Below are 27,968 nucleotides of genomic sequence, written 5' to 3'. Positions count from 1 at the left end.
CTGTCACAGTAAACAAAGCCTCAATCAAAAGTGCTCCACTGGACCATAGGGAGATGTGGACATCACAGGCAAGCTATATGGCTTCATGAAATTAATACCCCCTCTGCATGCTTATCTGGGAATAGACAAAAAGTTATTTCCTCAATATAACATAGTTCTACACATTTATAAATCCTCTATTCATGATTCTTCTACTTCTTTAATTGACCCTATAATTTTCAATTAACCTGTTAAGTATATTTCTCAGAGACTTAGAACCTTCAGATTGTTCCTACGCTGGTTGAGCCCTGAAACCCAGCAGAGATGCAGCCAACTCGTACTCTCCAGGTCCTCAGACTTTCCCTGGACAACAAACAAATTGATGTTGGACTAGGCCCATCCCCAAAGCAGGGAGTATCTTCAAGTGCAAGCAAAACAATTCCATTCCTATGCCCCATAATATCGCCATCCCTTCTCAGCCTAAAGCCGTCAGAGTGGACATCATCCCAAATCCCTCAAGTCTCAGGGATTAACATAAATAAGGGGGAAGTGTAACCACTGACTAAAAGAGATTTACTGTTATTGTAGTTGTTATTTGTACTAACTGAGTAACTTGTAACATTGATATAAAAATCAATTTTTAAATAAAAAAATTACAGTAAATACTTAAAAGGTTGCATTCACCAGGCAAGTGTGGAATCAAGAAAACACAGCTTTACAAGTCATAGGAGAAGCTCCTGGCACACTTGCTGGTCCCTCCCCAGCCTGCTTCACACTGCAGGGTGGAGCTAGTTTGCCCTCCCATTGCGCATGTCCCTGGCCTCATTCCAGAGGCAGTAGAGTGGCCCTTTCATGCCTGCTGGGTGCATGGATGTCAGTGCCAATTATCAGGTGGAAGTCTGAGAGACTGAGCTGGAGAATTGTTTCAGGTTAGCCCGCCAGAGTTTGTCCCCGAGGGCAGAAAAGCAACTTGCACACAGTGAGAAAAAAACCCCGGGGCAAAGGACTATCTCCATTAAGTCACTCAAGAGAGCACCCAGAAGCAGAAGGGGGAGGAGCCTATTTCAAATGAAGAGGGCATGTTCACTCAAACTCTGGTAAACTGCTAATGGGGAATTCCTAAGGCCTCTAGCAAGCACAATTCCAGGGAGAGAAACAGGCTCCATGACACTGTCTCCACACAGGTTCTGATAAAACAGTGAGGACTCTGCACTTCTCATTTGCCTTGAGCTGATCTTGATAAAATGGCTGTGAGGGAGATCACTAGCCAAAGCAGAGCCAATTTGCAAAGATAGTAAAAGATTCTTTTTGCCTTAATTTGTTTGTTGTGATTATCTGCTGACATTCAAGATCATTTCTGCCATATCACTATGGACACAAACATAAGGAATGGACAGCTCAAGGACTAAATTACAGCATTAACACCTATTAAAAATAAATAATTTTTATTAGAGAAGTTGTGAACTTACAAAACTATCATGCATAATGTGAACTATTAAAAAGTACAGTGTCCGATAAAAAGCTACAAGACAAACAAATAGGAAATGATGGCCCATCCATTGGTACAAGATAGAAATCCAGAAACCATCAATAAAAAGGACCAGACTTTTGACTTACTAGACAGAAACTTTAAAAATATGACTTTCAATAGGCTCAAGAAGATAAAGGAAGACATAGAGAAAGAACTAAAGGATATGAAAAAAACAACAAATGAACAATATGGGAATCTGTCCAGAGAAATACTGGAGTTGAAGAACATAATAACTGAAACGAAAACTTGTCTAGATAGTTTCAACAGTGGACTAGAGGTGGCAGAAGAAAGAATCAGAGCTCTCAAAGACAAGACAACTGAAATGATTCAGGCTGAGAAGCAGAATGAACAAAGAATAAAAAAGAGCAAACAGAATCTAAAAGATCTGTGGGACAGCATCAAGCACACTAATAAGTGAATTATGGGAGTTTCAGAAGGAGAAGAGAGAAAGAAAGGGACAGAAGGAATATTCAAAGAAAAAATGGCAGGAAACTTCCAAAATTTAAGGAAAGACATGAATATGCACATTTGAGACTCCCAGTGAACCCCAAACAGGATAAATTCAAAGAGAACTATGCCCAGACATACAGTAGTCAAATTGTGCAGTGCCAAGGACAAGGAGATAATATTGAAAACTTTGAGAGAAAAATGAGTTATACGCAAGGAATCCCAATAAGAACAAGTGCTAATTTCTCATCAGAAACATTGCAGGTAAGAAGGCAGAGGGTTGATATAATTACATTGCTGAAAGAAAATACCTGCCTACCGAGAATTTTATAACTGGCAAGATTTTCTTTCAAAAATGAGGGGAACATTAAGATATTCCCAAATAAACAAAAGCTGAAGGGGATCATCACCACTAGACCTACCCTACAAAGAATGCTCAAGGGACTTCTTCAGACTAAAAGAAAAGACATGAGAGAGTGGATCAAAGCAGCATAAAGAAATTAAGACCTCTGGTAAAGGCAACCACATGGGTAAATATAAATGCCAGTACTATAGAATTTTCTTTTATGTTATGTAGTGCTACTTCTTACTTCTTATAGGTACTAAAATGCAAATGCATAAAAAGCAATGGTAAATAATGGTTTTGGACATACAATGTACAGAGATAAAATTTGTAAGAAGTGTAAAAAAAGGTAAGGGGGACAGAGGATATAGAAACAGAGTATGTGTATGCTATTGACGTTAAGTTTGTATCCGATCAAATTGATAGAGATGTGGGATGTTAAATTTTAATCCCATGGTAACTACAAAGAAAATAAATGAAAAATATATTCAGAAACAGTGAGTGGATGTAGCTCAGTGGTTGAACTCCTGCTTCCCATGAGCGAGGTCCTGGATTCAATCTCCCATACCACCTAAAATAAATTATATAGGGAAGTGGATGTGGCTCAACTGATAAGAGTGTCTGTCTACCATATATGAGGTCCAGAGTTCTAACCCAGGGCCTCCTGACCTGTGTGATGAGCTGGCCCACACGCAGTGCTGTCACACACAAGGAGTGCCATGCCATGTAGGGGTTTCCCCCATGTAAGGGAGCCCCATGTGCAAGGAGTGCACCCCATAAGGAGAGTCGCCCTGCACTAATAAAATGTAGTCCACTCAGGAGTGGCGCTGCACACGTGGAGAGCTGACACAGCAAGGTGACGCAACAAAAAGAGACTGATTCCTGGTGCCGCTGAGAATGCAAGTGGACACAGAAGAACACACAGCAAATGGACACAAGAGAGCAGACAATGAGGGGGGTGGAGAGGAAGGGGAGAAAAATAAATCTTTAAAAAAATTATATATATATATTCAGAAAGAAATAAGCAAAGAATCAAAATGGTATAACAAAAAGTGACTATGTATGTACATACATGTATGTATGTATGTAATAGACAAATTAAGGACCAAAACAGTTATAAAACTAACAAAATATAAAAATATTTTTTATAAATTATAAAAATAATTTTTATGTCATAAAAATAGCAAAATGGCAGAAAAACATACCCCATTATTAATAGTTACTTTAAATGTAAATGGATTAATCTTCCAGTAAAAGGCAGAATGTATAAAAAGCATTAACCAACTATATATTGTTTAATAGTAGTTTAAAGGCATAATTAAAGACATAATTAGGTTGAAAGGGAAAGTATGGAAAAAAATATACCATGTGTATTACCATGTGTATAAGTGACCAAAATAGATTTGGGGTAGCTATACTAATATCAGATAAAATAGACTGTTACAAGAGGAAAAGGGTCACTATGTACAGATAAAGGGTCAATTCAACCAGAAGACATAACAATTATAAACACTAGAAGAACCCCAAAATATATGAAGTAAATACTACAGATTTGAAAAGAGAAATAGACAGTTCTACATTAATAGTGGGAGATTTCAATATATTACTTTTAGTAATGGAAAAAAACATCTAGAAAGAAGACCAGTAAGGAAATGAAAGACTTAAATGATACTCTGAACCAGTTAGACCTAATGGACATATGCAGAACAATTCACCAAACAGTAGCAGAATTAACATTATTCTCAAATGCATATGAGTCATCCTCCAGGATGCACCATATATTTGGTCACAAATAAGTCTCAATATATTTTTAAAAATTTTGAAGTCATACAAAGTATCTTCTCTGAACATAATGGTATTATGCTGGAAATCAATATTGGAGGGTGAAATGGAAAATTCACAAATACGTGGAAATTAAACAATGTACTCTTAAACAACCAGAAGTTAAAGAAGATACCCCAAAGGAAATTAGAAATATCTTGAGGTGAATGAAAATGAAAACATAACATACAAAAACTTATGGGATGCAGCAAAGGCAGTACTGAGAGGGAAATTTATTGCCCTAAATACTTACCATTCAAATAAAAGAAAGATTTCGAGTCAGAGACCTAACCGCATAACTGGAGGATAGAGAAAAAGAACAAACTAAACCCAAAGTAAGCAGAAGGAAGGAAATAAACATTAGAGCAGAGATAAATTAAATAGAGATTAAAAAACAATAGGGAGAATCAACAAAACCAAAAGTTGTTTCTTTGAAAAGATCAGTAAAATCAACAAATTTTTAAACTTACAGAAGAAAAAGTGAGAGAAGACACAAATAACTAAAATCAGAAATAAAATGGGGAACATTACTACCAACTCCAAAGTAATAAAAAGAACTATTAGAGGATAGTATGAACAACTCTATGCCAACAAATTAGGTAGCCTAGATGAAAAGGGCATATTCCTAGAAACACAAAAATTACCTACACTGACTCAAAAGGAAATAGAAGTTCTCAATAAGCAAATAACTAGTAAAGAAATTGAATCAGTAATCAAAATCCTTCCCCCAAATAAAGCCCAGGAACAGATGATTTCACAGGTAAATTCTACCAAGCATTCCAAGAAGAATTAACAACAATCCTCCACAAATTATTCCAAAAATTTGAAGAGGAGGGAATACTCCCTAGCTCATTTCATGAGGACAATATCTCCCTTGTACCAAAGCCATATAAAGATATCACAAAAAAATCTGTAGACCTATAACCCTATGAATATAGATGCAAAATCCCCAACAAAATATTAGCAAACAAAATCCAACAGCATATCAAAAGAATTCTATGCCATGGTCAAGTGGGGTTTATCCAAGGTATGCAAGGGTGAGTCAACATAAGAAAATCAATAAATGTAATGCACCACATTAACAGAGCAAAGGTAAAACAAAAACAAACAAACAAAAAAACCCATGATCATCTCAATTGATGCAGAAAAGGCATTTTTAAAAATCCAGCACCCCTTCTTGATAAAAACACTTAGAAATCTAGCAATAGAAGAAAACCTTCACAACATGATACAGGGCATATATGGAAAATCCACTGCTACGATCTTACTCAATGGTGAAAGACTGAAAACTTTCCCTCTAAGATCAGGAACAAGAGCTATTAAGCAAAAGAAATAAATGAAAGGCATCCAAATTGGAAGGATGAAATGTTTCCTAATTGAAGATGGCATGATCCTATACACAGAAAATCCTAAAAAATCCAGAACAAAGCTACTGGAACTAATAAATGAACTTAGCAAAATGGTGGGGTACAAGATCAACACCCAAAAATCAGTAATGTTTCTTTGAAGTAGTAATGGGCAATCTGAGGAAGAAAAGAAGTTAAATATTCCATTTACAATAGCTACTAAAAGAGAATCAAGTATCTAGGAACAATCTAACCAAGTATGCAAAAGATTTCTATACAGAAATCTACAGACCATTGCTAAAGGAAATCAAAGACCTAGTTAAATGGAAAGACATTCCATGTTCATGCACTAGAAGACTAAATAGTGTTAAGAAGATATCAATTCTACCCAAAGTGAATTACAGATTCAATGCAGTCCCATTCAAAATTCCAAAGCCTTCTTTGAAGAAATGGAAAAGCCAATCATAAAATTTATAAGGAAGGGTAAGTAACACCAAATAGTCAATGCCATCTTGAAAAAAAAAATGAAGTTGGAGGACTGACACTTTCTGATCTTAAATGTTAGAACAAAGCCACAGTAATCAAAATAGCATAGTGCCAGCAGAGGGACAGATACATAGACCAATGGAATAAAATTGAGAGTTCAGTAATCAACCCTCAAGTTTATGACTCTGATTTTGACAAGGGTGCTAAGTCCACTCAATTGGCAAAGAATAGTCTCTTTTAAAAATGGTGTTGGGAAAACTGCATGTCCATGTACAAAAGAATGAAGGTAGACCCTGTTAGGGAAGTCACAGAAACTGTAAAGTGACCATTGCCCAGGACTCACTACCCCACATGATTCTCTGGGGAATTCACAAACACACTCTAAGTGGTCATCTTCTGGCCTTCTGACCTCCTTTTTTGTTGTGTGACTTTCTGGGGGAGATGTTAAGTCTAATGAAAAAGTCTGGCTAGATCTTAAACCTGGCAATAAAGAACTCCACATGCTTATCAGAATAGGAATTCTCAGTGGCAGTGCCCCTGCCCCCTGAGGTGGGTAAAAACTATACTCAAACAGTATAGATATCTCTTTTCTCTGTTCTGAAGTGGGGTATACAATGCTGCCATGTATTGATCCTGGTCTGAGCAGTTTTTGGCTATCCTGGGAGACTGGCTGTGATAGGACTTCTTACACTGCTCTTTTGGACTCTTTGTGTTGTGTAAGTAATAAAGAGATGACGTACCCTTTCTGGACTCCTTATTCTGTGCAAATAAAAAGTTCATTTGATGAAAGTTTCTGTTGTGCCTTGAACCTGTGTTCCCACAATGTACTGTTGTGGCAGCTTGTTCCATAGACCTCTACATATACTCAGATCAACTCAAAATGGATCAAAGACCTACCTAAACATAAAAGCTGGAACTATAAAACTCTTAGAAGAAAATATACGGAAGCATCTTCAGGATCTTGTGTTAGGCAATGTTTCCTTAGCCTTTACACCAAACTATAAGCAACAAGAGAAAAAAATAGATAAACTTGGCCTCATCAAAATTAAAAACTTTTGTGAATCAGGGGACTTTAACATTAAAGTAAAAAGACAGCCTACTCAGTGGGAGAAAACATTTGGAAATAAACTTATTTTGGCACATGTTCAGTTTGGCTTGTCTGTAGGATATCCAAATGAAAAAGACCAGTAGGTCCAGATAATGGTTTCTCACCCTCAGCACTATTGATATTTGGGACTGGATAATTATTGTAGGACTGTCCTGTGCAAAGCAGGATGGTTAGCAGCATGCCTGGGCTGTATCCTACTAGATGTCAGTAGCACTCTCCAAGCATGACACACAAAAAATACCTCCATAAATTGCTAAATGTCTCTTGAGGGGAAAAATCACCTCCCAGTCGAGGAGCACTGGTCTGGAGCTTGAAAAAGAAGTCTTCATTGAAGAGTTGTGTCATGATCTCAGAGATAGCCGAGGCACTGGAAATGGATAACGTCATCAGGAAAGAGAGAGCAGTATAAAGAAAAGGGGACCAACATTTAAGAGGAAACACCAGCAAAAATGACATAGAATGAGCAAAGAGGAAGGAGAAAAAACAAAGATGTGTCAGAAGAACAAAGAGAAGAATATCTTTTTAAGAAATGGCATGATCAAACAGGACAAATGCAGAGAAGGAAGTTAAGAAGTTGTTGGTCTGGAGAATACAGGAGTAGAGGGGGTTAGAAGCCGGGGCAACTGTTTTGAGAGGTACTATGGAACTGGGAAAGTGAACATCATGAGTTTCTACTGCTCTGTTACAAAGTTTTACAGTGAAAGTAGTGGGCAGAACCAAGAAGGGACAATGGATTTTAGTGCACATGCTATAATTCTTCTTAGAATATAATGTAGTTTCTCACATAGTTTTCGAATTCCTGCCATATGAAGGAATGACTTATATAGATTCTTCTTTCCTAATAAAGAACAATGAGGGCACATTGGGCATATACTAAAAGAGAGAGGTTTATCTATAAACCATCATTAGATATGACATAATTGTTTTATTTTTATGGTTGGCTTTAAACTCACTATAAATTTGATATAATTTCTAAAATGACCTCACATATATCCCCCACAAGGTAATACTTCTTCCTGGAAAATCCGTTTAATTGCTGCCCAAAACCTTTTTTCTAGCTTCCAGGTGGTGTAATGAGCGTAGAATATATTGCGGCTGTGCGGCATGGCAGCTGCTCATTTCAGTATGCCTCCACGTTGCTCTGCAAGGCTAACATTTTAAGCATATCCTTTATCATTCAGAGAGATGTGATAGAAGGCAGTCTGGATGCCTTGCAGGCACAGAGAGCAGAAGGGTGACGAATGAATACGCATGAGAAACGGACACTTGTCAGCTTGGAATTAGATGTAAAACAGAATGGTTCAGAATAATGTGGGCATTCCTGTCAGTAAAAAGATGAATTTCTGCCCTTGGAAGACCTTTAGGAGCCTACATTCCTGTTTTCTTTCCATTAGTTCCAAGGCTGCTACTAAAATACATGTAAAGTCATTTTATCACAACCTAGATTATTTTGCAAAGTCAACTTGGCCTATCTCTGATTTGTCATTGATTCTAGCAATTAAAATAAAAATCAGCTTTGCCATATGCATGCATTCAGAGAGATGTGTACTTAAGAATATGAATATTGGCTTACTAAAATCCATACAACAAAATCCAATTCACAGATGTACTCAGTCCTGAAACTATATAGATTTCTATTTACTGTTTACAAAGGAATCAAAGAAACCTTCTTGAACACACAAAGACCTACACATGTAGTTTCATTTTTTATTATAGAACTTTGATTCTTTCAATGAATTTTTGCATAATAATAAAGACTGTGGTTACAAATGATCTATGATGTGGAATACGCTCACTTGTGGCATTCTGCAAAGACTCTGCTTTTTGATGATGTGGTGAACAGAAAAGATGGCTAAATGGAAGTTAGAAGACTTTCTGGCCTTCATTTTCTCCATTTGTAAATGAAAGTAAATGTCTGCATGCTTTTGGCTATAATGGCCTATGGCTAAAAAGACTAACCTTTCAAAAATACACATTTTAGGAGGAATAAACAAGCTATCCTTAGTGGAAAAAATACTTCTTGGTTGTGAGGGAACTTTAAGGAGATAAAACAATTATCAGTGTTCAGAGAAATAATTGAAGTCATTATTTTTCAATAGTCTTGGAGTTGATGCCTCTTTGTAGAGAACGGTTTATAATTAACTCTCTCAGGACAATTTTAATGGAACTTTGGTATAGTTGGATCTATAGATGTATTAGTCAGCCAAAGGGGTGCTGGTGCAAAATACCAGAAATTGGTTGGTTTTTATAAAGAGTATTTATTTGGGATAGAAGGTTACAGTTAGCAGGCCATAAAGTGTAAGTTACTTCCCTCACGAAAGTCTTTTGCTACGTGTTGAAGCAAGATGGCTGCCAACATCTGGTGCAAGATGGCTGCCAATATCTGCCAGGGTTCAGGCTTCCTGGGTTCCTCTCTTCCCTGGGTTCATTTCTCTTTGGGTTCAGCTCCTCTGTTTTTGCCAGCTGTAGATTATTAGGCAAATAGCTTATTTCTTTTCCTGGGGCTCCAGCTCAAGACTCCAGCATTAAAACTCTGACTCTGTCCTTTGCCATGTCTTTTATCTGTGAGTCCCCACCCACCAAGGGCAGGGACTCAACACCCTATTGATATGGCTCAATTAAACCCCTAATTTAATCATGCCCAGGTAGAGACCAGTTTAAAACATAATCCAATATCTATTTTTGGAATTCATAAACCACATCAAACTGCTATAACAAATACGGGTAAGAGTTAAAAAAATGGGTAAAGGAGTGGGTTTCAAAGATTTAGTTTGAAAAATATGATCAAATTCTTTGTAAAACTGAGAGAATAATATAATACACATTAAATAATCATATGAAAATGAAAGTTCTGATGATCATAAACACACAGAATTACACTGACAGACATCACTGTCTGCCTCCATGGGAAAAATATGCCTACATAAAACTACATGTAAGAAACTCCTTTAAGTCAATGTGCATATTTACACACCAGGAAGAAAATTATGTCTCCTTCCCAGTGACACCCTTTGAGCTTTACAGTAGGAATGCTGAGATTGGACACAACAGGAATGTTAGACTGGAGAGGTTACAATTTTGAGGATAATGGGTCACACAACCAGCCAAGCAGGTGTGAGCCCTAATTTTGGAAGGAGCAGAAAATATAAGCAAAATGAGTCCCGCATTGTGTCTTAGTGAGAAAGTTGCTGATACTATTGTCTTTGAAGAGGATAATAAACTCAGTTGTACTCCAAGTTAAAAAGAAAGATTACATATTACCTCATTATGAAGAAAGATTAGAATAAAATATTTTTTAAAAGACAAAATCTTGGCAATTAAGTCAGGCATTCTCCAATGGGTATACTTAAATAGACTATTCTAGTGAAGATTAAAATCCTTAAATTCTACAAAATAACAAGCTATAAAAGAAATATTACATTATTACTGGTGAATTTCTTTTTCATTTCATGTTTAGACGTCATAGGATTTTGTAAATATTAAAATATATATTGAACCTGAAAGCATTTTAGAAATTATAAAACATGAAACACATGTGATAAATTATTACTACTATTTGTATTATTAATATTCACAAAGTTCTAAAATGAAAGATGATTACTCATATGAGTAAATTTTCAACACGTTTTTCTCTTACATATTTCACCATATGGTCTATAAACTACAGTATATAATATTCCTTATTGTTTCTAAGGAACTTATGGTTTATTGTATGCTTTATAAACTGTATGACCCTTGGGGGGACTGAATGAATGGATTAAAAAATATCTAAAATAGAATAAATAGGAAATTTCAAGATATATTACCCATAGTAAGTTAAATAGTACTAGAGTGAGTACATACATGTACATATCATACACATAAAGGTTTGGGGAGGGGTGGGTACAGTTTTCTGGATCATGATATAAACATATTTTTTATCGTAGGTCACTGTGAATAGAGTGTGAGAGCCACTGGGAGGTGGGATAACATTGTTGCTAAGAGTAAGTTATTGGTGTAGTCAAGGGTTCAAGGCCTATCACTTGACCACTTGAGTAGTTGCATGACCTCCAGTAAATCGCTTAACCTACTCATTTTAGTTAAAAAATTCTTTGAGGCCAACTATATCTTGTTGCTTAGTGTATAATAGTGCCTTAATAAATGCTGAATTAAATTCAATTTCCAAAACAATCTGGCAATCACCTTCACTGAAGGACTGGGAGCATTTTCCCTTGTGGTGTGTAACTATAAAAAACCTTACGATTCATACAGTTCAATCTCCTCACTTTATAGATAAAACTACTGAGGCCCTAGGAGGTTAATTAATGCATTCTAATTCAGCAGCTATTTAGAAGCATGGTTACCCAAAGACGTGGGTCTATAAAAGGGGGAGTACCAGTTTGCTATGGCTACTGTAAAAAATTACCACGAATGTGGAGGCTTAAAACAACAGAAATATATTCTTTTACAGTTCTGGAGGCCAGAAATCTGAAATCATTTTCCTTGGTCACAATCAAGGTGCAGGACAGCACCATCTCCAGAGGATCGAGGGAGAATCCCTTCCTTTACCTCTTCCAGCTTTGGTGGCTACTGCGTTCCTTGGTGTGTGGCTCTATCACTCCAATCCCTACCTCCGAGGTCAAGGTACATTATCCCCTTCTGTATGTGTACTCTCCCTTGCCTCTTTCTCATAAGGCATTTAGAGCCCACCAGATAATCCAGGATAATTCCATCAACCCAAGATCCTTATTGGAATCACATCTCCCGAAGAGCCTTTACCACGTAAGTAACATTTACAGACACCACAGACTAGGACCTGATATCTGTGGGGCCCATTATTCAGACTATTACAGTAGGTAAGAGCATGGATGGTCCATACTGCCTGGATCCAATCCTGGTTCTGCACCTAACAAGGTTCATGTGCTTTTGTTCCTTCATTCCTAAAATGAGGATAATTACAGTAATTATCTCACAGGGTTAGTGTGGAAATTAAATAAAGCAATGCACTGAAAACACTTAGGACAGTACAGTTACATAAAAAGCCCTCTATGAATGTCCTGATTTAAGTGTACACCCCACACAGCCCCCAAATCAGTGTAGGTGTCAAGCTTTCACAGAATTAATGGTTGTGCTGCTTATTTGTTTTGATCAAGAGGTAGAGGCACAGGGAATTTCATATTCCACATACTGGAATTAAACTTTTTGCCAGCAAATTGAGCTGGACATGACAAAGTGGCTCTATCTGTAGGGAAATTCCATACTTATAGGAGATTCATGTTGTAGTTATCTTCTGATGGCCATGCTATGTACTTTCTGACACAGGCCCGACCTTGCATTAAGAAACTACAAGCTGCTTTTTCTATGATGCACATTCTTCATATTTGCAAAGTACTTTTCAGTTCTTTTTTTTATATGCTCAATGAAGACAGGTGCTGAACATATTTTAAAATTTAAAAAATTGTTTTAATGGACTTTCAAAGTGTTCCTCTAGAGAACAAAATAATTCCATGGTCCCGTAAAGTAATAATACTTGTGTTAATTAAAGGAAAAAATGTACCTTTATTCTGAAAATGATAGAAAGGGCTCATTATGCTGTCATGGTAGAGGAAAACTTATGCTAAAATCACCAAATCTGGCTGTTAAAGGGTATTAACTGCTGTGAATATACCAGTGCATTGTATTTTGGGAGAACTATATTACAGCAGAGCTCTGGGCACTTATTAAAAGTGAAAAATGCCTGACATAATGCCACAGAATCCTAAAATGGTATGCCGTGGTTTTATTTTCCAGGAACAGAGTACCTTATCTTTACTGAAATTAAAAAAAAAAATTCAGAAAAAGATTTATGTTTAGCAATTCTTATGTGGTTTTTAAATATAGGAGGCACAGTATATAAATAAGTTGAATGCCCTTTTTAAAAGTTGCCTTTTCTTCTCAAATATTTTTTAAAAGATCAAATAAAACAATAACAAACACAAAAATAAGCTACATGGCATTCCTTCTATGGTTAGACTAAAAAGTTAAAAATTGTTACATTTCTGAAAATCTATAACCAATTGTGTTTCTTAGTTTGCCAAAGGACTGCCACTGCAAAGTACCAGAAATGATTTGGGTTTTATACAGGGAATTTATTTGGGATAAAAGCTTACTGTGACAAGTCCAACTCAAGGCACCGTAAGAGGTGCTTTCTCTTTAAAGTCAGCTGCCACGTGCTGAAACAAGATGGCGGGCAATCCCTGCCTAGTCTCTGCCTTCCCTTCTGGGCTGCACCATCACCTGGAGCTCAGCTGTGGGCAGTCAGGCACAGGGCTTGTCTCTTTTTGGGCTTCCCCTTTCAAGTTCAGCTGTTCCACTGTCTTCCTAAATTCAGTTGCAAGTTATCAGGCTATGGCTCCTCTCTTGCTTGGCTTCAGCTCTTTGAACCTCTCCTTCCCTCACATGGTAGGATCAAATATGGCACTCACTTTTCCTTGTGTTCCTGTTTGTATCAGACCCAGGGTGGAGACACAACCCAAGTCATGCCTCACTGATGTAGTCCAATTGAAAGGTCTCACACCCACAGGAATGGATTTAGTCCACAAACATAATCATTCCTCTTTGGGGATTCATAAAATAAGTTCTAACTGCCACAAACAGGATTGCATAAAGAAAAGTTTGTTTAAAACTCAGATTGACGATTTCCTAAGTGACAGGGCAGGTTACCTAACATTTCCAAACTTCTGTTTTGTTACTTGCAGAATAAGGACGATAAAAGAATCTACGTTGTAGGATTGGTGTAAGGATCACAAGAGTTAACAAGCAGAGGGGCTAGAACAGAATTCAGCACACAGTAAGCACACCACTAATGTTGGCTTCCAGGACATAGAATTTTATAAAGTAGAAAGAAAAAAGACAATAGATTTTCATTTTGCTCCCTTTATTATTTCTTAACCTTGTTTTCCTTTTATAAGAGATAATGCTTTTGTCCACTCTTAGGAATTCACTGAAAACTTTCTTAATATTATAATTCAATACAGCCTCAGGGGTTAGAATTATCTTTAAGCAAATCAGCAGAAGGAGCATCTTAGTAATGAAATGATTGTGCCAAGATGTGCAATCCCTCACTGCACTGAGACCATTTAGGAAGAGAAATCCCAAGTGACTAGTCCCTGCAGAAGGGAAGCAGAACTTAAGGCATTCTTTATTTCTCAACTTTGGGAGCATTTATAGGACAGATACATTTGTATTCGGATAGTGTTGCTAAAGGGTATTTTAAAAAAATAAACATTTTAGAGCTAGAATTCCAAATGACATCCATTAGAGAGAAGAGGAAGGGGGAAAAACGATCTAAACCATTACTTTTATATTCACACTGCATCTTTAGTTTCAGAAAAAATGATTATATGTCATCACAATGTTTTTTAAGGTATGTCTTAGGGATAAATAATAAGAAACATGCCAACTTTATGGATGAGGAAACAGACATACTGATACGGTAAAGCACTGTTTTCAGAGTATAAAAAAAGAACACAATGATTGCAGACGAGCATTTTTGCAAATAAGCATTTTAGCCATAAACTTTCCTTTTCATGCAGCATAAAACATTATTTTAATGACACGTTTTCGTCTGGAGGGTTATCAGCTCTGTCTGTATACATAGATAAATGATTTCTCTCAAAACATGACTTAAGAAACAGTTTTCTCTTACCTGGTCATCTACCTCAGAATTAATAGGGGCTATAAACATCTGTGGATTCATGGGGTCTCCATGAAACCCAGTTTCTGCCCATATATGAAAACAAATATGCTTTGGAAAAATATAGACTGATGCAAGCAGGTATGTGTTACATACATTTTAAATCTTGAAGGAGGAATGAGATGATGAACTACTTAATTCAATGACAGATTTATATGAAACAAAAAGAAATTTATTGTTAAAATTTTTTCTTTCATTATCTACAAAAGTCAACATTGTACAATTCATCTCACCTAATGAAAATTATGGCCTATTTATCTTATAATGGTTTACTGTGGCTGTAGTGGTTGCACAAGGGATCACACTGCAGCTCAGAAACACATTTTGGTAAACAGGACCCAACAGGCCAACAGGCAGGGAAGTCTGTTGATCTTTACCAAGACACTTGGCAAGAGGCTATTAGATACTGTTCGTGGTATGATCTAAATCTTTCAGAGTGCCTGGTTAAAGAAATGTATGATTTGGGTAAAGAGCATAATTAATTTTGTTTTATGCCTGGTAGAACAGACAGGTAAAAAATGAAAACTAACATTTAAGGTCTTCCGTAATAACTTCTGTATATATGAACCCACACATCATTTATAAGATTACATATATTTTTAATTGGAGAGGCTATTACCCCTATTGTAGAAATGTTAATTTATTTATTCTTTTACAATATTTATTGAGTGCCTGCCCCTTGCCAGGTATTGTCCCAGGCATTTTGGATACATTACTAAAACACAAATTTCTGCCCATGTGGAGCTTACTTTCTAATGACGGGACACAGCACACAAACAATGAATATTATAAATAAGTAAATATATTAAAAATTTCATTTCATTTCTGTCTATATAAATAAATAAACGCTTATGTACCAGCCATGTAGTAGGCACTGTTTTTAGGCAGCAGGGATACAATAATGAAGAAAATATAGTCCTTGCCCTTGTGAAGTTTATATTCTGTTGGCAGGGGGCAGAGTCAATGTGAAAGAAAACAAGGAAGCAAGAAGAAAAATGCTTTCAAGAAAATAAAGCAGGTCTGGGATTAGTGTTGGGGTTGAGGTCACAGTGAATTTTACGTGCGTTGGTGCGGTTAACCCCTCTGATGACAGAACACCTCAGCAGAAATCTGAATGAAAGAAGGGAGGAAACCATATTTAGAATCAGGGGCAAGTGATCCAGGCAGGCAGGAACACTTATTGCAAATTGCCTGAATCTGGAATGATTTCATTGCATTCTGGAATGGGGTAGTCAAAGGAGACCAAGCACTAAGGAGAACGGTGGGAACCAATGTCCTTCGACACTTCTATATTATAAATAACAGTGAGCTTATAAAAATTACACATGTGGAGAATAAGTTTTTGTGAATGCCACCTAATGTAAAATCATCGTCACTGCCTACCTTTCTTGGATCCAGTGTACTGGTTAAATGTAAGGACTCTGTTGCTGGACTGACTGGGGTTAAACTCTCTCACTCTTCCATGTAGCAGCTCTGGGACCGTGAGCAAGATTTTAAAGCTCCCTTTGTCTCAATTTCTTCATCTGTGTAAATGGGATAATAAAACACACTTCACCCAGAATTGTTGCAAGGATTCAATGAGCTAAAACAGGTCATGTGATTGGAACAGTCCTGGTACATCAATGTCATTATTCTAGAGCCCATCTGTCGAATACCAGCCGTAAGTGGCTAAAGAGAAATTGACACATGGCCAGTCCGAACTGCAAAGTACTGCCAATGTAATCACCCTGGATTTCAGAGATCAGTAGGAAAAATGAATGTAAAGTGTCTCATAAATACACTTTTCAAATATTGATTATATATTGAAATGATATTAGTTTTGGTATATTGGACTAAATAAAATACGCTATAAAATTAATTTTGTTTCTTTTTACTTTAAAGGTGTGTCTACCGCAATAATTTAAATTATATATGTGGCTTGCATTATATTTCTATTGGACATCTTTGTCCTAGACGGGGTGCTGGGCACTACAGACTTACAAACACAAACAAGACTTCAAACCCACAGGTGGCTCACAAGGTAAAGAGACCCACCCTCATTATCCTTTTTTTAACCAATCAATTTTATTGTGACATACTAATAAAGCATAAATCCAAAGAGTACATTCAATGGTACTCGGTGAAATCACATATTTGTGCATTCATCACCCCAATCATGCCCAGAGCACTTTCATTATTCCAATGATAATAATAAACAAACATACAAAACTCATCACCTTTCAATCTCTCTATACCTTGCCTGCCTTACATAGCTGCTATTCTTTTTCCTTTTATCAAGTATATTTGTATTTATATTTTGTAAAAACTGTCTTATCTATGCAATATCCCCCAAATTCATGCTTTACCTGAGGTTTTACTGTATTATACATTTCCATGTTACAGTTTTTAGCTTTCCTTCTAGTAATACACATGTCCTTAGACTTTCCTTTCAAAAGCTGTCACGCTCATACAATAGCATTGCTAGTTACAAACACCATGACATGCTTTCACGGTTTCTATTCATTTTCAAAATATTACAAACAACGCTTTTAACAATTCTGCACAAATTAAACCTTAGCTTTCCATTCTCTACCCTCCTCCTATTTTCTGTTCACCTATATTCTAATTATTAACTCCATGAGTTTACACAATATATTTCATTATAGCCCAATCATACAGTATTAGTCCTTTTGTGCCTGGCTTGCTTCACTCAGCCTAATGTCCTCCAGGTTTATCCACATTGTCATAATGCTTCACGACTTCATTTCTTTTGACTGCTATATAATATTCCACCGTAAGTATACATCACAGTTCATTTAACCATTCATCAGTTGATGGATACCTGGTTGTTTCCAACTTTTAGCAATTGTGAATAATGCTGCTATGAACATTGGTGTGCAGATGAATGTTCTTGTCTCTGCTCTCAGTTCTTCTGGGTATATACCTAGTAATGGTATTGCCAGATTACATGTCATGTCTATAGTCAACTTCCTTAGAAACTGCCAAACAGTCCTCCACAGCAGCTATACCATTTTATATTTCCACCAACAGTGAATCAGCATTTCTATTTCTCCACATCCTCTCCAACATTTAGTTTTCTGACTTTTTAGTAGCAGCCAGTATAATAGATGTGAAATGATATCTGATTGGCATTTCCCAAAGTGCTAATGACATTGAACATTTTGTCATGTGTTTCTTTGCCATTGTACTTCTTTTGGACAACTGTCTTTTCAAGTCTTCTGCCCATTTTTTAATTGGGTAGTTTGTCATTTTATTGTTGAGTTCTATGATCTCTTTGTATATCATGGCTATTAAATTCTTATTGGATATGTGGTTGCCAAATATTTACTCCCATTGAGTTGGCTGCCTTTTCACCTTTTTGTCAAAGTCCTTTGAGGTGCAAAAGTATTATATTTTTAGAAGGTTCCACTTTTATATTTTTTCTTTTGTTGTTCATGTTTCAGTTTAAGGTTTAAGAAACTACCACCTACCACAAGATCTTGAAGATGTTTTCCTACATTTTTTTCTAGAAGTTTTATGGTTATTGATTTTATATTTAGGTGCTCTATCTATTTAGAGTTATTTTTTGAGCTATATTTTTATAGAGTTAATATATTTTATATTAATATAGAGTTATATATTTTGAGCTATTTAGAGTTAACTTTTGTATAATGTGTGAGATAGGCGTACTCTTTCTTTCCTTTGGTTATGGATACCCGGTTCTCATAGGATCATTTGTTGAATTGACTGGCCCATCTGGGAGGGCTTGACTGCCTTGTCAAAAATCACTTCACTGTAGATGTGACAGACTATTTCTGAGTTCTCAGTTCAGTTCCATTGGTCAATGTGTCTGTCTTTATGCCAGTACCATGCTGTTTTAATCACTGTAGCTAAGAAATAAGCTTTAAAGTCAGGAAGAGGGAGTCCTCCAACTTTGTTCTTCTTTCTTAATAATTTTTTGCTATATGGGGTCACTTACCCTACCAAATGAATTTGATAATTGACTTTCCACTTCTGCAAAAATGGCTGTTGGGATTTTTTATAGGGATTGCATTGAATGTGTAAATCGTTTTGGGTAGGACTGATATCTTAATGATGCTTAGTGTTCCAATCCATGAACACAGAATGTCCTTTCATTTATTTAAGTCTCCTTCAGTTTCTTTTAGCAATGTTTCATAGTTTTCTAAATACAGGTCCTTTATGTCCTTAGTTAAATTTATTCCTAAATATCTGATCGTTTTAGTCACTCTTATAAATGGAATTTTTTTTCTGATTTCCTCCTCAGATTGCACATCAGTAGTGTATAGAAATGCTATTGATTTTTGCATAATAATCATGTATCCTGCCACTTTGCTGAGCTTTTCTATCAGTTCTAGTAACTTTGTTGTGGATTTTTTCAGGAGATTCTAAATACAGGATAATATCATCAGCAAATAATGAAAGCTTTACTTCTTTCTTTCTTATCTGGGTGCCTTTTATTTCTTTATCTAGCCTAATTGCTCTAGCTAGAACCTCTAGCACAATACTGAATAACAATGGTGACAGTGGGCATTCTTGTCTTGTTCCTGATCTCACTGGGAAAGCTTTCAGTCTTTCACATTGAGTGTTATGCTAGCCGTAGGTTTTTCGTATATTCACTTTATCATATCGATTAAGCTTCTTCTATTATTATCTTTCGGAGTGTATTTATGAGGAAATCATGCCATATTTTGTCAAATGCCTTTTTTGTGTCCATTGGGAGGGTCATGTGATTTTTCTTTTTCAGTTTATCAAAGTGGTTCATTATACTAATTGATTTTCTTATGGTGAACCTTGCATACCTGGGATAAATCCACTTGATTGTGGTGTATAATTCTTTCAGTGTGCATTTGGACTGTTTGCAAGTATTTTGCTGAGGAATTTTGCATCTGTATTCATTAGAGTTACTGGTCTATAATATTCTTTTTTCATAGTATCTTTTTCTGGTTTTGGTATAGTGTGATGTTGGCTTCATAGAATGAGTTTGGTAGCATTCTTCCCTGTTAAATTTTTGAAGAGCTTGAGCAAGATTGGTATTAGATCATTTTTGAATGATTGGTAGAATTTCTGGTCTTCTCATCTTTGAGAGGTTTTTGAGGACTGTTACAATCTCTTCACTTACGATTGGTTTTTTGAGGTCTCCTGTTTCTTCTAAGGTCATGTAGGTGGTTTGTATCTTTCCAGGAATCTATCTTCTCTATATTGCCTAGGTTTTTGGCATACAGTTGTTCATAGCATCTTCTTATAATCTCTTTTATTTCTGCAGGTCCAGTGGTAATGTCCCCCCTCTCATTTCTGATTTTATTTATTTGCATCTTTTCTCTTTCTTTCTTTGTCTAGTTAAGGGTTTGTCAATTTTGTTGATCTTCTCAAAGAACCAACTTTTGGTTTTGTTGAATCTCTCTCTTTTTTTTTTGTTCTCAATTTCATTTATTTCTGCTCTGATCTTTGCTATTTCTTTCTTTCTTTTTTGTCTTCACTTAGTATAATGAGTTTTTTTAAATTTAATTTTTATTTTTTCTCTTTATTTTTTTAATGTAACATTAAAAAAATATGAGGTCCCCATATACCCCTCAACCCCCTCACCCCACTCCTCCACCCGTAACAACAACCTCCTCCTTCATCACGAGACATTCATTGCATTTGGCGAATACATCTCTGAGCACCGCTGCACCTCGTGGTCAGTGGTCCACACCATAGCCCACACTCTCCCACAGTCCACCCAGTGGGCCATGGGAGGACATACAATGTCCAGAAACTGTCCCTGTAGCACCACCCAGTACAACTCCAAATCCCGAAAATGCCCCCACATCACATCTCTTCCTCCTACTCCCTACCTCCAGCAGCCACCATGGCCACTTTCTCCACACCAATGCCACATTTTCTTCGATTACTAATCACAATAGTTCATGAATAGAATATCTGTAAGTCCACTCTAATCCATTCTCTATTCCTCCGTCCTGTGGACCCTAGAATGGCCGTGTCCACTCCACATCTATATCAAGAGGGGGTTTAGATTCCACATGGATGCTGGATGCAATTCTCCTGCTTTCAGTTGTAGGCACTCTTGGCTCCCTGCTATTTCTTTCCTTCAGCTTGGTTTGGGATTAGTTTGCTGTTCTTTTCTAGTTCCTCCAGGTGTGCAGATAGATCCTCAATTTTAAGCTCTTTCTTCTTTTTTAATGTAAGCATTGACAGTTATAAATTTCCCTCTCCGCACTGCCTTTGCAGTATCTCATAGTTTGATATGTTGTCTTCTCATTTTCATTCATCTCAAGATCTTTGCTGAATTCTCTTCCTATTACTTCTCTGACCCACTGATTATTTAACAGTGCCCTGTTAAATATCCATATATGTATGAATGTTCCCTTTTTCCATCCATTATTTATTTCCAGCTTCTTTCCATCATGAACAAAGGAAGTGTTTTGTATAATTCCAATCTTTTAAAACTTATTGAAACTTGTCTTGTGACCCAACATATAGTCTATCTTGGAGAAGGATCCATCAGCACTTGAAAAGAAAATATATACTCCTATTTTGGGGTTCTAACTTCTAGAGATGTCACGTCTAGTTCATTTATCATTTAAGTCCTCTGTTTCTTTACTTATCTTCTGTCCAGATGTCCTATCCAATACTGAGAGTGGTGTACTGAAGTCTCCAACTATTATTGTAAAGACCTCTATTTCTCCCTTCAGCTTTGCCAATGTCTGGCTCATGTATCTTGGGGAACTCAGGTTAGGTGCATAAATAATTGGGATAGTAATTTATTTTTGGTGAATTACTCCTTGTAGTAATATATAATGACCTTCTTCATAACAGTTTTGTATTGAAATCTATTTTGTCTGATATTAGTATTGCTACTCCAACTCTCTTTTGCTTACTATTTGCATGGAATAATTTTTTCCAACCTTTCACTTTTAACCTGGTTGTGTCCTTTCATCTGAGGGGGATCTCTTGTAGACAACATATAGATTGCTCATATTTTGTATCCATTCCCTCAGTCCATGTCTTTTGATTGGGGAGTTCAATCCATTAACATCCAATGTTATTACTTTAAAGGTATTACTTACTTCATCTATTTTGTCCTTCGGTTCTCTGTTTTTATATTGCTCTATTGTCTGTCACCTTACCTTTACTTTACCATTCCTAATAATCTTCATTTCTAAACTCTTCTCCAAATATCTTGCTCTTGTGTTTTTCTTTATGGTTGCAGTATTCGTTTTAGTATTTCTTGTAATTCTAGTCTTTTGGTAACATAGTCTATTAGTTTTTGTTTGTCTGTAAAGACTGTGAATTCACCGTTATTTTTGAAAACTGTTTTCCCAGATACAGAATTCTTGGTTGACAGTTTTTGTCTGTCAATATCTTAAATACATCATACCACTTTATTCTCTCCTCCATGGTTTCTGATGAGAAGTTGGCACTTAATCTTATCAATTTTCCCTTGTATGTGATGTTTTGCTTTTCTCTTGCTGCTTTCAGAATCCATTCTTTATCTCTGATATTTGCCATTCTGAATAGTACGTGCCTCAGGGTACATCTATTCAAATTTAGTGTGTTTGACCTTCCTGGATTTTGATATTTATGTCTTTCATAAGGGTTGGGAAGTTTTCAGTCATTATTTCCTTAAAATATTCTTTCTGCCTCTTTTCCATTCTCTTCTCCTTCTGGGACACTGATAATACAAATGTTTTTGTGTTTCTCATTGTCATTCAATTCCCTGAGATCCTGTTCCATTTTTTCCATTCTCTTCTCTTTCTGTTCTTCTGTCTTCTCCAGCTCAGATGTTCTGACTTCAAAATCACTAATTCTGTTTTCGAGCAATTCAAGTCTGCTGTTATGTGCCTCTAATGTATTTTTAATCTTATCCATTGTGTCTTTTATTCCCATAAGGTCTGTTACTTCCTTTGGATGGCTTTCAAATTGCTCTTTATGCTTACCCAGTGTCTTCTTAATATCCTTTATTTCTTTAGTCATACTTTAAATTCTTTGAAGTGCTTTAGGAGAATTGGGTGATTATCACTGATTGTCTTAAATCCAGTATCTCTTTAGGGTATTTGGTTAGTTCTTTTGACTGGGTCTTCTCTTCCTGTTTCCTAATATGGCTTGTAATTTTTTTGCAGATGTCTAGGCATGTGAATATGTTACTGTATTAACTTTGATAGCCAATTTCTCTCTCTTGCCCATGTTTTTTTTCTCAAATCTCTTCTTTGATATTTCAACTTATTCAAAGTCTTTAAAATTGCTCAGCTTAAATTATCAAAATTTTACAGATTTTCTCCCAGGTATAGGATACTAAGAGTAAGATAAAAGTTTCTGTCCATGTAATTTCCAGACTGGTCAACAGATAGCACTCATCAGTGCACCTTTCCATGGAGCTATTTCAGTCTGGGCTTTCTTCTGATCCTGTTTTGAATCTTCAGAGCAGAGATTCAAAGTAAGTTCTGCTGGCTGAATTTACTAAAGGAAAGCACCCTGATTACCGCTTCCTTTCCTCTTGAAACTGCTGATAGGAAGAAGATTTCTGTTTTCCTCTCCGTTGTCTTCAGTGAGTCAGGTGTTTTATCCCAGCTTACTATCTTGGGGGTGGGAGAAGGGAGCCCTTCTTGGCTGCCCTGTGGGCTTGCTAAATCACATTTGTTGTTTCAATCTCTTTGTCTCTCTTGCCCTTACCCTCCTGGAGTTGCGTAGCATTGTCCTGGTCTGCTGACTCTCAGTGCAAGTCCCTTGGACAACTTTTTCTCTTTCTCTGATGTTTTTGTGAAAGAACTGAGCTCTGCCTGTTAGCCTGATGCCATCTTCCCACAATTCCTCCATCATCATATATGAATATATATAGGCTCTTACTCCTTTTCTAGGGATAATGGGTCCTTTAAATTTCCTCTAGAAGTAAAAGAACATAAGAGACAGCAGCACAAATATTAGCACAATAATCCTTACTAAAAATCAATGAAAATAGAATACTTGTTAACTAGAGATTCATTATCTAGAACTATGTAGCTCTTTAACTTCAGTAATAGGCAAGTCGATTTCATATAGAATGCAGACTGGTGATTTTAAATATTTATTATGCTTAATATTAGTGAACAGAGAAATGAAAACAAAGGTATAGTTTTCTGTCACAGTGTCTCTTTTGATTTCATTTAGAAGCTGATTTTGAATTCACTTAAATCTTTAACCAAAAAAATTATTTTTAGTTTCTTTTTTAGAGTGGTTGAAATTTTCTTTCTTTATAATTAATAAAAAGATATATTCTTCAAGAGTTGTGGTGGAAGGTTGTAGTGGGTGCTGTGGTGTGCCAGCAAGATCTTCTTTCTAGACTGATCACCCCTGTTGGGAGCCTCTATTTAGTGGATTTGCCCTCAGCTGAAAAGAACCAGCCTGCCCAAAGTTGCAAATTCTGGTGTGGCAGTGGAAAGAGAAGCCTGAATCTCCTGCCTAGTCTATGTGAGGGTATAAAGACCTAGCCAAAAGCTTTTCTTCAAGGTGAGTCAACGATGAAGTAGAATCCAAAGTCCAGCGTCTTAAGGGTCAGCCTTTGTTGCATCAGCATGGCAGCTAATTTCTCCTGCCCAAACCTACCCCCTACACTCATCCACAAGTATTCTTAGAGCACTCTTCAGTACATTTCCTGTGCACATAGCTCCATCTCAGAGTTTATTTCATGGAGAATTCACTTAAGACGAAAAGAAAAATCTCTTTACACACACCCAGCGAAGAAAGATTAATTGGGAGCATTTTAATAAGGTTTACTGAAAATTCTTTAAAATGGTTTTAATTCAACAAAAATGTATTAACCTTAGAAGATGTTATGGGCACTATGCTAAGCCACAGAGATATGAAAGTTAAGTAAAACAGAGTTTTTAGAACTCAAGCAACTTGTTGTAATGAAACATTACAACAAGTGAAACAAGTGAATATAAGTCAAATGAGCTGTCTTACATTAAGAGCAGGGACAAACTGCTCTGAATTATTGAGAGAGGAATGCCTAACTCTCCATCCATGAGGGAGAAATGACTTCACTAAGGACATGGCATTGGACCAAAATCCTTTAAAATACTCAGGCCTCTAACATTGGAATCAACTGTTCTGCTTTCTCTTACATCCTTCTTCCAACGTCTTGGCACTACCTATTGTCTTTCTGTATAGATAAATCTAGAAAAACATCTCACCATCTCCACTGCTCCCACCCTGGGCCAGCACAGCCTCTCACACAGCAATACCCTCATAACTGGGCTTCCTCATCCCTCCCTCATCCCCCATAGTATACTCTCAAGAACAGCCAGGGTAATTGTATTAACATGGAAATCAGATTGTAAAGTCCAGCACTGAAAACATTCCAATATGTTTCCATCTCATATTGAAAACCAAAGATGTTACAAGGCCTTCAAGGTCCTACACCATAACCTCCCACCTTCCCCCAGTCCTCAACCCTGGTCCTTACCTCTTTTACCCCATATAAAAATCTCTTCTTGCTCATCCTGTTCCAGACACTCTGACCCCTTTGCTCTGCCTGGAACTTGCCAGCTCATTCCTGCTTCAGAGCATTTGTTTGAGTCACTTGATATTCCCTCTGCCTGACTCTCTACCTCCTGGCCTTCAGGTTTATTCAACTGTCAACTTTTTCTCCAGGTCTTCTCTGACTGCCTTCCCCCAGCACTACTTTTCTGCCTTTCCTGCTTTATTTTCCTTCATAGCACTCTCCATCTGCTCTACACCTGATTATTAATTATTTTATTTGGGCAGTGATGGTTGGACATTTTTTTGCCACCTTCATCCCTGATACCTATAATGGTCACTAGAATAGAGGGAATATTTCTTGAGTAAATGAATTTTTTAAAAAATGGTGAAGGAAGCAGATATGGCTCAACCAGTTGGGCACCTGCCTACCACACGGGAGGTCTTGGGTTTGGGTTCTGGTGCCTCCTAAAAGAAGATGAGCAAACACCACACCCACCACAACAGGTTCAACGCTGCCTCCTGCCACAATGAACTAGATGCCATAAGCCAGCAGATGGCACAGTCTGTGGGGAGCAAATGTGGATCAGGCCATTGGGCACTCACCTCTTATGTGGGAGGTGCCAGGTTTGGTTCTTGGTGCCTCCTGGAGAAGGCAAGTAAACAATGAGCAGGCAGATGAGAGAACCATGGAGGGGGAGGGGTGGGAGAAATAAAGAAAAATAAAGTAAATAAATAAATCTTTTTTTTTAAGTGATGAAGGGCAGAAGAGAAGGGGGAAACCCTTGAGCATGAACAATAGGTAAGAGTCTTATATTAAAGGTAGACATTTCTAATTAGTGTGACCAGCAAGTAGAAATCCTTAGAGTTTGAAGCTGGAAATGCAGGATGGCTCTGTAAACTGTGAAGTATTATGCCGTCTTAAGAAATTTTGACTTTTACTTACAAGTCACTGTAAAATTTTAAGTGGGAGGTGGAGGCTGAGATGAGAATTAACCTGAATGTAGAAGAGACCATTTGTGGAAATACGGAGGAAGGACTAGGAAAGGGAAAAGTCTTGAGTCATGAAGACTAACTGCTTTAAGTTTTCCTGGCTCTGATCTTAAGATCAAAGATGAGAAAGAAGAGACCAGAAAGCTCAGACTGACAGAGAACAAGGACTAACAGGAGCTGGAGACAAATTAGATGTATGTGATGGTGATGACATCTACCACGAAATAGAATTTAATAATATGCAGATACAAAAGGGTTCCTATAATAAAACATACCAAGGATCTTAGTGGTCTCAAATATTCTAAACTTCTCAGTATAGAATCTTAAGACAAGTTATAGCAGCCTTCATGCTACTCAAATTGTAAATAGAGCTGAAAAAAGAAAGTTCTACAGGAAGAGCTGCAGGCTGCATCTCCCTCTTGGGGATAATATGAACATGAACATATTAAAATGTTTGAGGAACCTCTTTTACTTTGTTAAAACAAATATTTCACATATTGATATGATTCTGGGGCCTTTTTCTGTGAGTCACATTTTAACCTCTCCCTGAACATGAATATTCTAAAAAAGGAACAAAGATTGAAAAATAGTGGTGTATTCCAATGGACTAGAACAGTTCCAAAAATAAATGAAGAAGCTTTGTCTGGCTAATCCTTATTTCCAGACCCAGCCAACATTGTAACAAATTGGCAGAATAAACTCATTAAAGAAATATACTTGGTTTTATTCTAGCCTAAATTATTACCAGATTTTTAAAAAAGTCAGAATCCTTTGAAAGTAACAATAATTCTTTTACACACCCTAAAGGAAAACTACCCAGTTTCTTGAAACAAAAAAAGAAAATGATATGCTGGGGACTTAAGAGGAAAGGTGTAGCCCAAATGCAGCAATTTAGCAGTCATGTTTGACCAGGGATTTTGTCCAGTGATGCTAGAGCAGACACAGCCTAAACTCTTCTATTTCCCATCAGCATCTGATGTGCAGAGACTCACATGCGATGCGCACATAGGCCTTCCGGCTCTTGGTGGTGCCTGCTGAGCTCCAGGCCACGCACTGGCACCAGTAATCGTCAGGCCCAAAGAGTTCTTCCACTTGCTGGCGTGAAATCTCAATGCTCACTTCCCGAACAATGAGACCTGGTGAGAGAGAGGGGAATTTAAATCAGGAAGAAATACAACACAGCACACCATATCTGTCCCCAGAGATCCTTCTTGAAACCGTACCTCAATATCCCAGATAATGTTTTTCAACTCCACTGATTTTCCTCTGGCTCCAGTTATTTTACTCACACTTTTTTCATTCTTTTATTTGCTATTTCACATCTTCTAGATCCATCAAAAGATGAAGTTGGAATGGATCTAAACTTCATAAAATTAAACCTTTCCCCATATAGCTTGACTAATATTCACCTTCCACCAAGTTATCTCTCTCTGTAGATTTAAATGTGAACTTAAACTTCACCCCAAATAGGAATGAAAACCAGGAAAGTGAGTTTCATAATCTCAAGACAGGAAAAGATCTGAAGGAGCAACTGAATCAAGAAAAAAAGGTTTTTTCAATTGGGTTATTATTGTTAAGTATATTTAAAATCGTTTGAGATTTTTGAAAATTTGTAATCCTTTTATACTGTTTATATAGTAACCAGTTTAAAAGAATTTTCAAGTATTGACATATCCCAATCCCTCAGCCCTCTATGAAAAATAGATTAATCAATTATTTTAGCCAATGACCAATGAAAACAGCAA

General features: G+C 36.8%; 1 protein-coding gene across 2 annotated transcripts in view; it reads right to left on the bottom strand.

The window, feature by feature from the left end:
• Window positions 1-27,968, bottom strand: part of UNC5C (unc-5 netrin receptor C) — a 406,424-nt gene that overhangs the window by 126,904 nt on the left and 251,552 nt on the right. For both annotated transcript variants that reach the window (XM_058295247.2, XM_058295243.2), the window contains exon 3: window positions 27,216-27,359. In XM_058295247.2, the coding sequence (XP_058151230.1) occupies window positions 27,216-27,359 (144 nt within the window). The remainder of the gene's footprint in view (window positions 1-27,215; window positions 27,360-27,968) is intronic.

This window comes from Dasypus novemcinctus, chromosome 1 (assembly GCF_030445035.2).
Source record: "Dasypus novemcinctus isolate mDasNov1 chromosome 1, mDasNov1.1.hap2, whole genome shotgun sequence".
Lineage (NCBI taxonomy): Eukaryota > Metazoa > Chordata > Mammalia > Cingulata > Dasypodidae > Dasypus > Dasypus novemcinctus.
This window is presented reverse-complemented; position numbering and strand designations above follow the sequence as displayed.